The sequence below is a fragment of the Euprymna scolopes genome, chromosome 23 (assembly GCF_053919585.1).
Source record: "Euprymna scolopes isolate OS-2025 chromosome 23, ASM5391958v1, whole genome shotgun sequence".
NCBI lineage: Eukaryota > Metazoa > Mollusca > Cephalopoda > Sepiida > Sepiolidae > Euprymna > Euprymna scolopes.
Window position 1 is genome coordinate 54,964,182 of NC_136504.1, and position 13,895 is coordinate 54,978,076.

Consider the following 13,895-nt stretch of genomic DNA (forward strand, 5'->3'; position numbering starts at 1 on the left):
AGTAGAAGAGTTTGGTGGTAGGTAGGACCTGCTCTGGCTTTTTACACACTGACCTATACGCTATATGTGATAATAATTGATATTACATCTTTTATTTACTCACTTTTTTGGGAGTCAGCCTTTTTCCGTCATAGTTACCTATTTCCTTTTGCGGAGTTCCTTCAAGGATTTCAAGTTTAGTATTGATTATCTAGAAAAGAAAATCGATATAGCAAAAATTATTTTAATACAACTAATACCATCAGATATGAATGTTAGGTGCCAGTCAAGAGAAGTAATTTCTGTCCCCCAAAATGTGGAGTTGTCTGCCCCTGCTAGGAGAAGGATTTTTCAAAATGGTGGAATAAGTTATTATTCAATCATGTTTCTTTTCTTTTTTATCTGTGATTCAATGTTCTTTATAACTAAATTGGCAAAATCAAGGGAGTTTAAGTGTTAGCAGTGTAAAGATATGTATACATCTTAAGGTGATTAAAAAACATTTACTGGATTTTAATATTACATAGTACTTGAAGTACTATGTTTTTCAAGTTAAATATAGACATGGCTTATCAAAAACAATATGCTATTAGGTATTGTTGACAGGGTTTCATCATAGGATCAACTGACCCTTGATATATTGAAAGTGGATCTGATTTATTGGGTAAGTAATAGGAAAAAAGAAAGGTTTTGAAGTTGGATAATTAGTTGCAGTTTTGATTTTATTTAGAAAATATATAATACAAGTTCATGGTAGATAGAGGCGCTTAAATCCCTTAAACTGTTCTACTTGGCAGAATAATCAGAAAAAATTTTCTAATGGGCCCGATGATCATGGTTCAATCTTCAGTCAGGTTATACCAAAGACTCAAAAACTGGTACTTGATGCCTACCACTGAACACTCAGTATTACTACTAAGCTCTACATACATATTGAGCACTGTTGAAGAAAATACTGAAAATATATACACAATATATTATGCCACATTATATCTGTATACAAGAAATAATACATATACAGTGGGTGCAATAAGTATCCGATACAAAGCAAAAAGTTGATTTCTTTTTATTACAAGAAAACAAAAATCAATAACAAAGTGCTATTTTAATGTATTTTTGTATGATTTTTGGTATGAGCTTTGTAATTATCATACAAAAGTACATTAGTATAGCATTTCTGTTATTGTTTTTGTTTCCATGTAATAAAAATAAATCCACCTTTTGCTTAGTATCGGATACTTATTGCACTCACTATATATATATATATACGTTTTATTTTTTATTACCGTATCTTTCTGTTAAGTTACATTATTGTTTCAGCTACCCGTCCGTTGTTTTGGCCGTCTGTAGCTTCCTCAGACTTTTACAGAAATGTCTGAGGAAGCTACAGATGGCCAAAAAAACGGTCGGGTAGCTGAAACAATAATGTAACTTAACAGAAAGATACGGTAATAAAAAATAAAACGCATATTTGCTCTACAACAGTATTGAGCACTTTCTTCAGTTTTTATTAATTACCATTTCTACTATATATATATATATATATATATATATATATATATATATATATATATATATATATATAGCATAAATATCATAAAACACAATTGCAACTACTCTTCCGACTTTTTTCATGTTTACGTAATCATGCCCGTATTTTTTAAATTTTCTTTTAACGTTAATGAGTTCTTATTTTTCTGATGAGTCAGAGTGGAAATTATTAAAAAATTTGACATAGTAATTATATGATTGTTTCTGCGCTACGAAACAGGTGTTGTCAAGAATTGAACATTTTAATATGCTGAAAAAAATAAGGGGTAAGTTGAGCAACATCTTGGGACTTTTGAATATAGACATTTTGTCATTTATTTGAAATAATATTTATATATGTATATATTTATAAATATAAAAATAATTATCTTTTATTAGATCCTAGTGAGGGTTAAGGGTAAGTGGAGTAAGCATGTAAATAGAGTGGCTCTCTGACTTACATTTCGATGTAGTATTCAATGAAAAGGGAGCATTTGGGTCACCCTCGGCTATGGATGATTAATTTCTTAAAACTCTCGTGCCATTTTTGATGATAGCGAAAAGCAACTCTTATAAAAAAAACTGATATTCATATTGTTAAAATTAATAAAACATACTTGGAAATAAAATGGCTGTTGTCTACTCCTTCAAAAACGTTCTAACTACCCGTCCCAAGAAAAGAACCAACAAAGAATATTTTTAATTATTACATATAATAAAAAGAAGCAGACTATAGCACGGCATTAAAAGAATAACAATATCAGATTTATTTAATCATTAATGCAGTCCCCATGTTTCCATCCACCAAAAAGCTTTTTAATACCATGTTCATGAAATTACGTTTTATGTTTTGCATTGAAAAAGGGAAATAATTCATTTCTTTTCTTTCATAAAAAAAACAGAAACTGAAAAATTTCCATATTTCACAGGCTAGTCAGAATGAAATATCGATATATCAGATTCGATGCTATTTAGGTGTGACCTGGATAATCTGACTGGCTTAATTGTATATATTAAATGTACCTATTTACTATGCCTCCCCACGGGACAGAGTTAGACACCAGGGTCGTTTTTTAACGTGGAGAAAAGGTACAAAAATAAAAATTGTCTCAGTCGTGAAGGATTTCTCCTAACCATTCTTTTCTGTGACTTCTTTCCGTTTCCCAATAAGGTTTTTAATGCTTTGTGCATCATCATGATAATGCTCATTGCAGCAGAGACCAAAGATCTAGAACAACTAAATCTGGGGAAGGCAACATCACTCATCATATTCTAAGAATGTCGCACCAACAGATTATCACTTCTTTGGAAGCTCATAATATCATTTGAGTAGATCAAGACTTGTTTCAAGCGAGGAACATTCCTTAATTTCCATTTTTAAATTAAAAATATTAAAACACTTCTTGGTCTTTTTTTTTTAATTTTTTTTTATTACATTTTCACCGCAAACAAGGCACATTGCCACTTTGTTGTTGGGGGCTACTATCAGGTACATAAGCTACAGGAGTACTGTGCAGGAAGTTGGGCAGCAAGATGTCGGTTCACGTTGCACTTGAGCTTCTGCAATGTCAGTGCAGTCGGAGAAGCAGGGACCCGGAAGGGAATTCCAAAGTCTAGCTGTTCTGGGGAATAAATTACTGGAGTAGAAGACTCTCTTGCATCTAGGGATCTCTACTGTGAAGGGGTGGGGTTTAGCTGCTTGTCGGGTTTGTCGGGGGTATTTACGTCGAGGGAGCACAAGTGCTTGCAGTTCGTCAGAGCATTCATCGTTAAAGTACTTGTAGAACAGGCAGAGGGATGCAACATTTCGCAAATGTGACAGAAGCTGAAGTTTAGCTGACAGCTCAGGACCTATCAAATTGGCAACTCTCTTTTGAACCTTATCTAGGAGCGAGAGATTAGTGGCAGATGCACCATCCCAAATATGACAACAATACTCCATACATGGGCGAATGGTGGCCTTATAGAGGTAGAGGATACTTTCAGGTGTTAATAGCTTTCTAGCACGGTAGAGAGAGCCCACCTTTTTCGCAGCAGTCCTGGCAATGTTCTCAATGTAATTGTTCCAACTCATGTTTCTTGTGAACGTTATGCCGAGGAGTTTAAAAGATGTACTTTCAGATAAAGAGTCTTTGGCCATTGCTATTGGTGGTAGAGAAGGTTTCTTGTAATTATTGAAGGAAACAAGTTTAGTCTTGGCAGCATTGAAGGTGACCATCCACTTTTGTCCCCATTCCACTACAGATCGGAGGTCTTCCTCTAGTGTTTCTGCCATTTCTTTAGATATGTGTTCATTTGTTTTCCTGTTGTGTCTGTTATAGAGAGTGGTGCCGTCAGCATATATACCCATCTCACAGACAATTTTATCAGGGAGGTCATTTATGAATATTAGGAATAACAGAGCTCCAAGGATAGACCCCTGAGGCACTCCCACATTTATATCATATTGTTTAGATGTACGACCGTCAAGGACAACCTGGATTTTTCTCTTATCTAAGAAGGATCTAATTATGTTATGTATTCTTCCAGTGATGCCGTATGATCTTATTTTCTTGAGAAGACCCTCATGCTATACCCTGTCAAAAGCCTTAGATATATCTAGAGCTACCGCTCTACCCTCCCCCACTTTGTCCAGTGAATGGTATATAAGTTCTGAGATTACACTTAGGATGTCTGCTGTGGAACGGGCTTGCCTAAATCCATATTGTTGGTCAGTCAGAAGTTTAGCATCTGTAAGGTGATGGACTAGAGCTTGGTTAATTATTGTCTCAAATATTTTGGCGAAAAGTGGGAAGAGGCTAATGGGGGGCGATAATTTACTGAGTCAGTCCTTTCGCCAGAATTCTTGAAAACTGGCACTACAGAAGCAGTTTTCCAGCAGGCAGGAAAGCGAGATTCATTAAGACATTTGTTATAAAGTTTGGAGAGAACTGGAGCTAGTTCGGCGACGCACTTTTTTAGTAGCACAGCCAGGATGAGATCAGGTCCACATGCTTTTGCAGTGTCAAGCTTTCTTATGATAGCATGCACCTGAGCTGGGTGATTTTCAGATCGTCTAGTGTGGCGTCTGTCTGCAAAGGAAAGTCAGGGAGGAAGTGGTTAGCAGAGTCCAGTGTGGAGTTGGAGGCAAACCGTCGGGCAAGCATATTAGCCTTCTCAGTTGCTGAGCAAACAACCTCATGATTGTTGGATAGTGGGGGAATAGTTGATTGCCCATTATTTCCTACACTGTTGTAGATTTTCCAGAAGTCTCGGGTTCCTAATTTCTGTGCTTCTCTGCGTTTTTTGGGTGGTTTCAGTAAATTCTCTCTTAGCTGTTGCTATTTCTTTCTTACAGTTATTTCTGGCTTCTATGTACTTCTGTCTGTTTGAACTGGACTTATGTCTGTTAAATTTGCAGTACGCATGCTGCCTTTGCGCTATGGCAGCTGCACAAGTTGAAGTGAACCATTGGGGAGAGCGGAGTTTGCTATAGAATTTGCGTGTGGGAACATGCACTTCGATTGCAGTTTTGAACCATTCAGTGGTCTCATTTGCGCAATGTTCAGCAGGAAGTGAAAAGATATTTTGCCATGGAGCGTCCCTGATAAGGTCCCTGATGGCTTCCCAGTCAGCCTTTTTATAATATCTCGCTGTTTGAGCAGTGGCTCTTCAATTTTGGCTCTAGAGTTTATGGCGATTTCAATCATTACCACTGCATGATCGGCATTCCCAAGAGGGCTGTGGGTATTCCTTACACAGTCATCGGGAATTGTGGTCAGAAACAGATCTAGAAGTGATGCATGTTGTTCTTGCTGGTCTGGGAAACGGGTTCGAAACGTAACCATCTGTGATAGGGAATGAGATATAGAGAAGTTACGTGTTGTGGTACCAACTGCATCTGTGTGAGTAGAAAATTCAAGCCAGTTGCTGTGGTGGACATTAAAGTCACCAAATACATGCACTTGTGCGCTAGTGTTGAGGGAAAGTGTTGTATTTATGCTGTCAGAGACTTTGTTTATTATGGTACAGTACTGGGTTGAGGGAGAGCAGTAGAGAAAATAAAAGTAGCTAATGTTATGTTGCATGTTAAGTCTAAAGCACATAAAGGCTTGATCATCCGATTCTAGTTTAGTTTCTCTAGTCAAGGGGAGGGTGTTTCAAATGTAGACTCCAAGTCCATGCATATGTCTGTCAGAGTCCTTACGGCAGAGTGGGAGGTATCTGGGCATGTTAAAGTAGTTAGAGGGGATGGAGGAGTGTAGGTTAGTCTCACTTAATGCTAAGATATCCGGGGTGTTTGTTAGGAGAAATGCTTCAACATCATTTAAATTAGTTCTAAGCCCACGGATGTTCGTAAATGCAAGCCTCAAGGGAGAAGGCAGGTTGTTTTTGTTTGAGTTTTGGTCTGGTATTAGCATAATTTTTTAATGTACTGTCATTTTTATTTTTAAGAGTTTCAGTTTAGGTAAGGGGTGCTGAGCAAGTGGTTATGCAGAATACCAGACATGCAACACAGACAGATTATCAGCTGTCCCTCCATCTACTAGGGTTGTGGCCTCAGGATAGTGCAGGGTCCCTTTCCATGCGCGACATGGCACTACAAACATCCCGATATTATACAACTGTCGATGGAGCAGCTGCTCTAAGCGCTACCAAAGAGTTAGGACTCCTGTACTACCAGTCGGGAACAGCAGCCAGGAACTGTCTATCCGATACCCTCAACCCATCAGATGATGGTCAACCCAATCTGCTTGCACTGACATTACGATATTCAAGCACTCCCAAGTGCCCAGTTTAAGGGTTGGGATGTGTCAGGAGTGAGCAAAAATGGCGTTCATTGCCCTAGTCAGGAAACAAGATCGACCACCGAGTGTTTCTATCGACTCCCAGTAGTTGAAGTTTTCAGTATTGCTACATCATTGGATGCTTGAACAAGAAATAAAATAAAATATGAGAATGTAACTTCCTGAAGCTTATACTTGACCTTTGATCACTATATATGGATTCCAAGACAAGAATTCATCTACTCTGGTGGAGTATCCAGCTTAATGCTGCTACTAACATCACTAGAAGAAGGTGCATCATTAGTCATAAAAAAAAAACACTGTAAAATAAACAATAGCATCAATGTTTGGTGTATTTAAGCCAAGAAGTTGATATTTCCAGGATGACTGGAAACAATGCCGGGATAAGCGGAGAGCACATACAGCACCTGGAATTCCCAAATGGTCACCCATTTTGGTACTGACCAGGCTCAATGTTGCTTAACTTTGGTGATCAAATGGGAACCAGTGTGTCAACGAGATTATGCCGTATATCACTATATGAAACACATAGATTTTCTAATATTCCATTAAATCTTCTTTACATCTCAAATGTTGAGTTAATAAAGAAGTTAAGAATATTAATTTTCTCCTCAATTGACTTGTTAAATATGTTATAGTGTACCTTTCTGGCAGTTTCTTAAACTTACTAGATTCCAAGACATGAATTCATCTACTCTGGTGGAGTATCCAGCTTAATGTTGTTACTATAAGCAACATCACTTGAAGAAGGTGCATCATTAGTCATAAAAACTACTGTGGTTTAGCCATATTGAGGTGATCTGATTTGGGTGTGAATACTACATGATTTTGAATGTTTAGTACGGGTTCTATTGTAGGTAAAGTATTCTTATGCCAGGTTATCCTGAAAAATCCCTGTACAGAGAGGCCTTAGATATTCGAGGATAGTTTCTAGTAGGCATTCTGATTCTCCCCGGTAGGCACTCGAGTTCTTTAGGAATGATTGTGCTGCTTAAAATGTGTTAGCCTTACCACAGATGCGAATGCCAAAGTACACAGTCGCTTATTTTGATGAAATAGCTTTTAGAAATACGTTGGCATTGCTGGTTGATTCTTCAGGAACAAGATAAGCGTGTAGATGAACCTTCTCTACCACATAAATTGTCTTCACCACAGATCGATATAGAATAGGCCAACAACCAAACGCCACCATTCCTATACAAGTTTCAGTTCCATGCCTCTTTGTTGTTTCCTATCTGGTCTGTACAAATATATAAAAAATATTTCCAGGATATATTTTTTTTTATGAGGGAGGTTCCAAAAGTAAGGAGTCCTACTTTTTACGCTGCCTGAATGAATTTGAATAGATTGCAAATTGCATTGCTATGATGACTGAACTTATGCATTCATGACCTAAAAGTTTCATCTCTGTGTTGCAGATATTGACGGTTTGGAAGCTATCTATGAAAGCAACCCCTGTCATGGACGTGTGTTAGAAGCAGAGATGCTTCATTGAATTCTTCCATGCATAAAAAATTAACCAATTAACATTCACTGACACCTGTTGAAGGTTTACGAAGCCAATGAAGTTAATGTCAGCTAAGTTAGTAGATGAGTTCGTCGATTTCAGAGTGCGACCAGAGATGTGAGTGACAAAGCGCCCTTGACCAAGTTATCAAGGCTTTTGTTCATCGATGGCAAAAGTATGATGAGAATAATCGCAAATATGTAGAAAATAAATTCTGGAGCACATTTTTATGGTACAACTCCCATCTTTGTAGCTCTTCAACATTTTAGTTTTTGAGTTAAAAAATATGAGGCTTTACTTTTCAAACGACTCTTGCGATATTGTTAAAAACTTAACTTTTGAACATTTTAAATGACATTTTTTTTTAAATCAAAATATTTGTCTTCCTTGTAACCATCTTCATAACAGGAAAAGTTATTTTTTTCAAAGAAACATGAGCTAAAAAAACAAAAATAAAAACATTAATAATTTCTTATTTCTTCAATATTTGTGAATTAAAATAAGCGATTTTGATAACAGATCAACCTTTGTCTCATTTAAAAAAAAAATACCCCTATTTTTTTTTTGTTTTTGTATTTCTGTCAAATTAGATTAGAATGTTCAGTTTCATGACAAAACAAAATCTATTTCAACTAATACGATAACATAATAGTTCTAGCAGTGATGCAGCTAGGAGACATGCCTGGGAGTTGCATGATTATCCTACATTCTAAAACAAGTATTTTCTTTGCACCCAAATCAAACATCCGTAAATGTGACAAACATTGTTACAATGATGAAAACTCCCCTAATTAATTTGGTCCATTGCCTCAATTAGGCTCGGTTCTTGTCTGATGATGGTGGTACTGATGATGATCTCCGCGTAAACTATCATTGACCATGCTGAAATCAAGCTTTTATCCCATTTCACAAAATTGCTAAAGTCTCCGCTAGCATCTGTTATTTTTGTCTATAAAATGAGAAGGAAGATCACGCAAACAGTTGTGTGCATTACCTCAATAAGTGGCAGCCTTGAATAATTCAAATTCGGTTGGGGCGGAATTTGTTGATCAGAGATTTTGTAGTAATCTCTCAGCAAATAGATTGTATTCTGGAAGCGATCAATCTCAATCTGAAATGAACACAAATAGCTTTTAATGATTTCCTCATGATGCAAGGATAATGCCACAGCAAAGTCAAACGAATATCTATAAAAGAGTAATTTTGTCTTTTATATCTCGCGGTTTGCCCGCTTTTCCATTTTTTCTTTCCTATACACTCTTTCAAATTTGATACTTGTATACACACACACACACACACACACACACAGATATATATGAAAATATATCTATAGCAATGAAGTTACACAGAATCATCCATGTTTCATCCCCGCATAGAAACGTCAGACTGCCCAAGGATTCCTCTACTCACATATCGAGCACTGTTGAAGAAAATACTGAAAATATATACAGAATGTATTATATCACCTCATAATATATTATACATGGTAACCTCCCCAAAAAAAGGGCCCCAACTATAATTAGGCCTTGTTTCTTAGTGTTTTGCCTGAATGAAATGAAACTTTGGTCATAACTAGTTTATTATATCCCAAACATCACATCAAACACTAGGGTCTTTGACTTTTTTTTCTCCGTTCTACAGCATATGTTCTAGATGGCCTCCATTTAGCTCCTTGCATTTCTTGAGGGCCAGCACGAAGTTGTCCATGACGTTCTTACAGACCGAATTGGTAATGGCTCTCATCTCCTCCCTGATGGCTTCCTTGAGTTCTGTGATGGTTCTGGGTTTCCCTGCATAGACTCTGTCCTTAAGATAGTCCCAAAGAAAAAAATCTGGGGGCTATGGGGTACCCACTCAAAATCAGTCTTGAGACTGATCACTCGGCCACCAAAGTTCTCTTTCAACCAATCTCGGGACAGGTTTGAGGTGTGAGAACTTGCTCCATCCTGCTGGAACCAGGACTTGCTCATGAGCGACGGGTAGATGGTCTGGAGCTCACTCTTGAATGTTTTGAGGACCTTCACATACTGCCCCTTGGTGACTGTCACTGCTGCGCCAGATTCTTCGATGAGGATTGGTCTGATCATGCCTCTGGCCGAGATTGCAGCCCACACTGTGCACTTAGGAGAGTGCAGGGGCTTGGTAGCTACTTCATTGGGTCTGGAGGACTCCCAGAAGACATTTGTCTTGGAGTTCGCCTTTCCATCAAGATGGAAGTAGGCTTCATCTGAGGTCCAAAGGAGGTTAAGGAAACTTGGTGTCTCCTTGATCTTCTCGAGCATCTTGACTGCCATAGCCCTCCTTTGCTTCTTTTCTGAGGCTGTAAGGGTTTATATGGGTAAGCCCTGATATCGTTCACCAGCACTCTCCTGCAAGTTTCACAGGACATACCGAGGGACTGACGTTGCTTACGCACAGAGCTGGACAGACTCTCTCACTCTTTCAACCAGCTCGGCTGTTCGCTTCTTGGGACGTCCCAAGTGACTTGGATGTTTCTCTCTGGCAGTGTTGAGGTTCTCCACGGTCCCATACTTCTCGAAGTGGTCAACCCAGGTCTGAATTCTGCTTTTGGATGGAGCCTTTTCACATTCGAACTGACGCATGAAACTGTCATCGGTTTTCTTAAACGAGCCTGTCTTGTAGTAAAATTTAACATAACGTGTTCTTTGTTCCAGCTCTCACTGGGGTCTTGGTGTACTCACAGTCGTTGATTCTGCCATGTCCTGTAAAATAAGGGCAATCGGTGAATAAATAATGGAGATATCACATAAAGTGTACACAGTGCCCATTTTTGTGGAGGGTGGGGGGGGAGGTCACCCTGATGCATACATGAAATAATAATAACTAATATATATATATATATATATATATATATGATTATGAGACTGACGCGGTGCCTACTGCGCTACCGAGGCATATATATATATATATATATATATATATATATATATATATGAGACAATAGGAGTGGAAAATGAATTCACAAACACTATATGTTGGAAAATATAGCATGAGTTATTTATTTAATAAGGTTATACATACATTTAGTTGGGATATAAAGGGGACTCTTTATACCAAGGTATTTCGAAGCCTAATGCTTCTCATCAGAAGAGTAGAGAAGGTGCTGCATAACATAATGGACATGTGATGTCTAGTGAGGGAATCATCAGGAACGAAATAAATAAACAAAATTTTTGATGTTGTTAGGGGGGGGAACTATATTGAGTTCTAAGATAGAGGATGAGCGTACTATATAAAGTGTAGTGTAAAAAGGTGTATAGGTTTTCTATCATAGTTTTAAATAATGTGAGTAGTTTATGTATTCAGGGGGGGGTATAGGGGTAGTTGGGTGGTGGTTCTATTTTATCCATATGTAAGATGTATAGTGTTTATGCAGGGGATTTATGCTAAAGGTTTTTATCGACAGTGGTAACCGAGACAACAAAAGCCCTTAGAAACGGTGTATGTTTTCAGGCGTAATGTTATGATGAAAAATTAAAGCGATAGTGTATATACTAAGCAGGATTAATCAAAGTAACTGATGAAAAGCATTAGGCTTCGAAATACCTTGGTATAAAGAGTCCCCTTTATCCCCCCAAATAATTGTATCTATATCATTTTTAAATAAATAACTCATTCTATATTTTCCAATATATACTGTTTGTGAATTCATTTTTCACTCCCATTATCTCCTATATAAGCTCCATTGAAATTTGTTGATAAGTTTCCTCTTATAGAATGGAATTTACTCTCTTCTTCTAACTATCCTCGTTATATATATATATATATATATATATATATATATATATATATATATATATATATATATATATATGAATGGAAATGTATAAAAAAGAATACGAAAAGTATAAAAGCTTATAACTTTTCTTTATTCGTTTTCAATTGGTGACGTGCAGGAATACAAAATAATATTATAAAAAAAATTAAAAAGTTTATATATATATATATATATATATATATATATATATATATATATATATATACATATATATATATACTAGACTACCCGTGACCCGTTGGGTCAGTATGTTATATTAGCTATGGAATTCATGTATGAGCGTGACACTTGTGACGTAAAGAGAATAGTTTTTTTTTTGTCATAACAGAAACATTTCTATGAAATTATATTAAAATGAAAAATCATGGACGGATCACTCAAACATGAAAAAAAAATCCTCCCTATTCGTGTAAAGTTATCTATTTTTCCGAATAATCGCTAAAAAATTGAAAATTAAACATGATTTTCCTACGAATCGAACGCCGACGAAAGTCATTTAAAAGCAAAAACACACATGAACCTACTGATGAGAAATATAAGAATGAAAAACCCATATTGGAATCCTTCAACCAAATTATAGAAACTTAAAATCTAAAAAAAAAAAAATTAATAAAACCTGAAGCAAAAAAATAAAACCTAAATAAATAAAATAAAATAAAACTAATATTGAAATAGATTAGTAAATGTGCCAAAAAATTCACCGTTCTCACACAACTATTTTGTATCTAGAAATGTAAACAAAAAATAAAAAAAGAAGAGAAGAAGGAAAAGGGACGGATAGAGAGTAGTAGTAGTAGTAGTGATAGTAGTAGTAGTAGTAGTAGTAGTAGTAGTAGTAGTAGTCGTCTTGGCGTTACTACAATTGTTCTTATGTTTGTCAACGGGTTAAAGTTGTTTAGTTGTAAGAAAATAGAGACAGTACAGTTGTAATAAAGAATAGTTGCAAAACACCCCCACTCTTCCCATGTTAAATAATAATTTCGAAATAATAACGTTAATATTTCAGTGCGCAGGTCAAAATCTGCAAAAGAAGCGATTTTGTTTATTTATTTACGTTGTTATGGGTTAATGTTTATGCACGCATGCGCAACCGGATGTCGTAAACTGGAAAGTGGGTTACATCACTCGTTATAAGGTCATTTGAGTTATATATATATATATATATATATATATATATATATATATATATATATATATATATATAGTTATTATTATATAAAGTTACATATTTTACAAGTTTATGATAATCATTGGATGTTTGAACAAGAAATAAAATAAGAATGACCTTTAATCTATGGATTTTCAAAGAATTGCCAACGCTAAAAAGTAAATGACTTTAATTGCTTATCCTCTTTCTTTTCTGTACTTCATTAAAATTCACTTGCCTCCTCATTCTCCCAAAGCAAGTAAGTTTTCGCAGGAATATGTTAACTTAAAGTAGATATTGTTTTTTATTGTTATTTTTTCTTCAGCATAAAAAGAAATGTAAAAAGCGAGCGAGATAGATAGAGAAATGTCATGTGATGTTCTTTCTATGCCAAAGGATAAACAACAAACATTTCAAGGTGTCAACATTATCTACAACAGTTTTATTTCCTCCCTCTCTCTCTCTCTCTCTCTCTCTCTCTCTCTCTCTCTCCCCCCTCTTTCTTTCTCTGTATGTATTCTTCACAACTCTTTCTCCTTTTCTCTCTCTCTTGCTCGCTCTATTTCGATCGCTTTTTATATTTCTTTTTATGACAAAGAAAAAAACATTTCACGGCGAACAATATTCACACCAGTTTTTATTTCCTTTCTCTCTTTCTCTCTCTCTCTCTCTCTCTCTCTATATATATATATATATATATATATATATATATATATATACATATTCTTCCCAACTCTCTCTTTTTAACTCTCCCTCTCTCTCCCTCTCTCTCTCTCTCTCTCGCTGTGAAAGGTGATAACGTACGTACAATCAGAAATGTAGGAATATACATGTTGAAAGGTGATAACATATGCACAAATATTTAAATGTATAGAATTTTTTTTTTAAAAGCCAAAGACAATGCGGGGAAAGACCGGAATTATGAAAGTAAAGAAAGAAAAACAAACAAATGTAGACGGGTGTGCTTGAGTAGAGGAGTGTCTAGGGTTTATTCGTCTATCTTTCCTCACCTCAATGTATAATTATTTATAACCAAGTTGCTGGTATGTCCGGTGTATGTAAAGTCCGTAGGTGGTATGGAACTTTGATTAATTTCGAGAGAAAGGTACCTCTCTTTTTCAAAAGACAAAAGTGGATTCAAGATGG

The 13,895-nt window shown here is 36.1% G+C and overlaps 1 protein-coding gene and 1 pseudogene across 6 annotated transcripts in view; both read right to left on the minus strand.

The window, feature by feature from the left end:
• The window catches only part of LOC145245905 (sperm flagellar protein 2-like), a 259,599-nt gene that overhangs the window by 84,418 nt on the left and 161,286 nt on the right, over positions 1 to 13,895 (minus strand). For 5 of the 6 annotated variants that reach the window (XM_080107644.1, XM_080107645.1, XM_080107641.1 and 2 more), the window contains 2 exons: positions 8,798 to 8,914; positions 104 to 190 (listed from right to left, as the gene is read on the minus strand). In XM_080107644.1, coding sequence (XP_079963770.1) covers positions 104 to 190; positions 8,798 to 8,914 — 204 coding nt within the window. The remainder of the gene's footprint in view (positions 1 to 103; positions 191 to 8,797; positions 8,915 to 13,895) is intronic. The other variant, XM_080107643.1, reaches the window with a different exon arrangement.
• Positions 6,692 to 6,809, minus strand: LOC145246189 (5S ribosomal RNA; annotated as a pseudogene).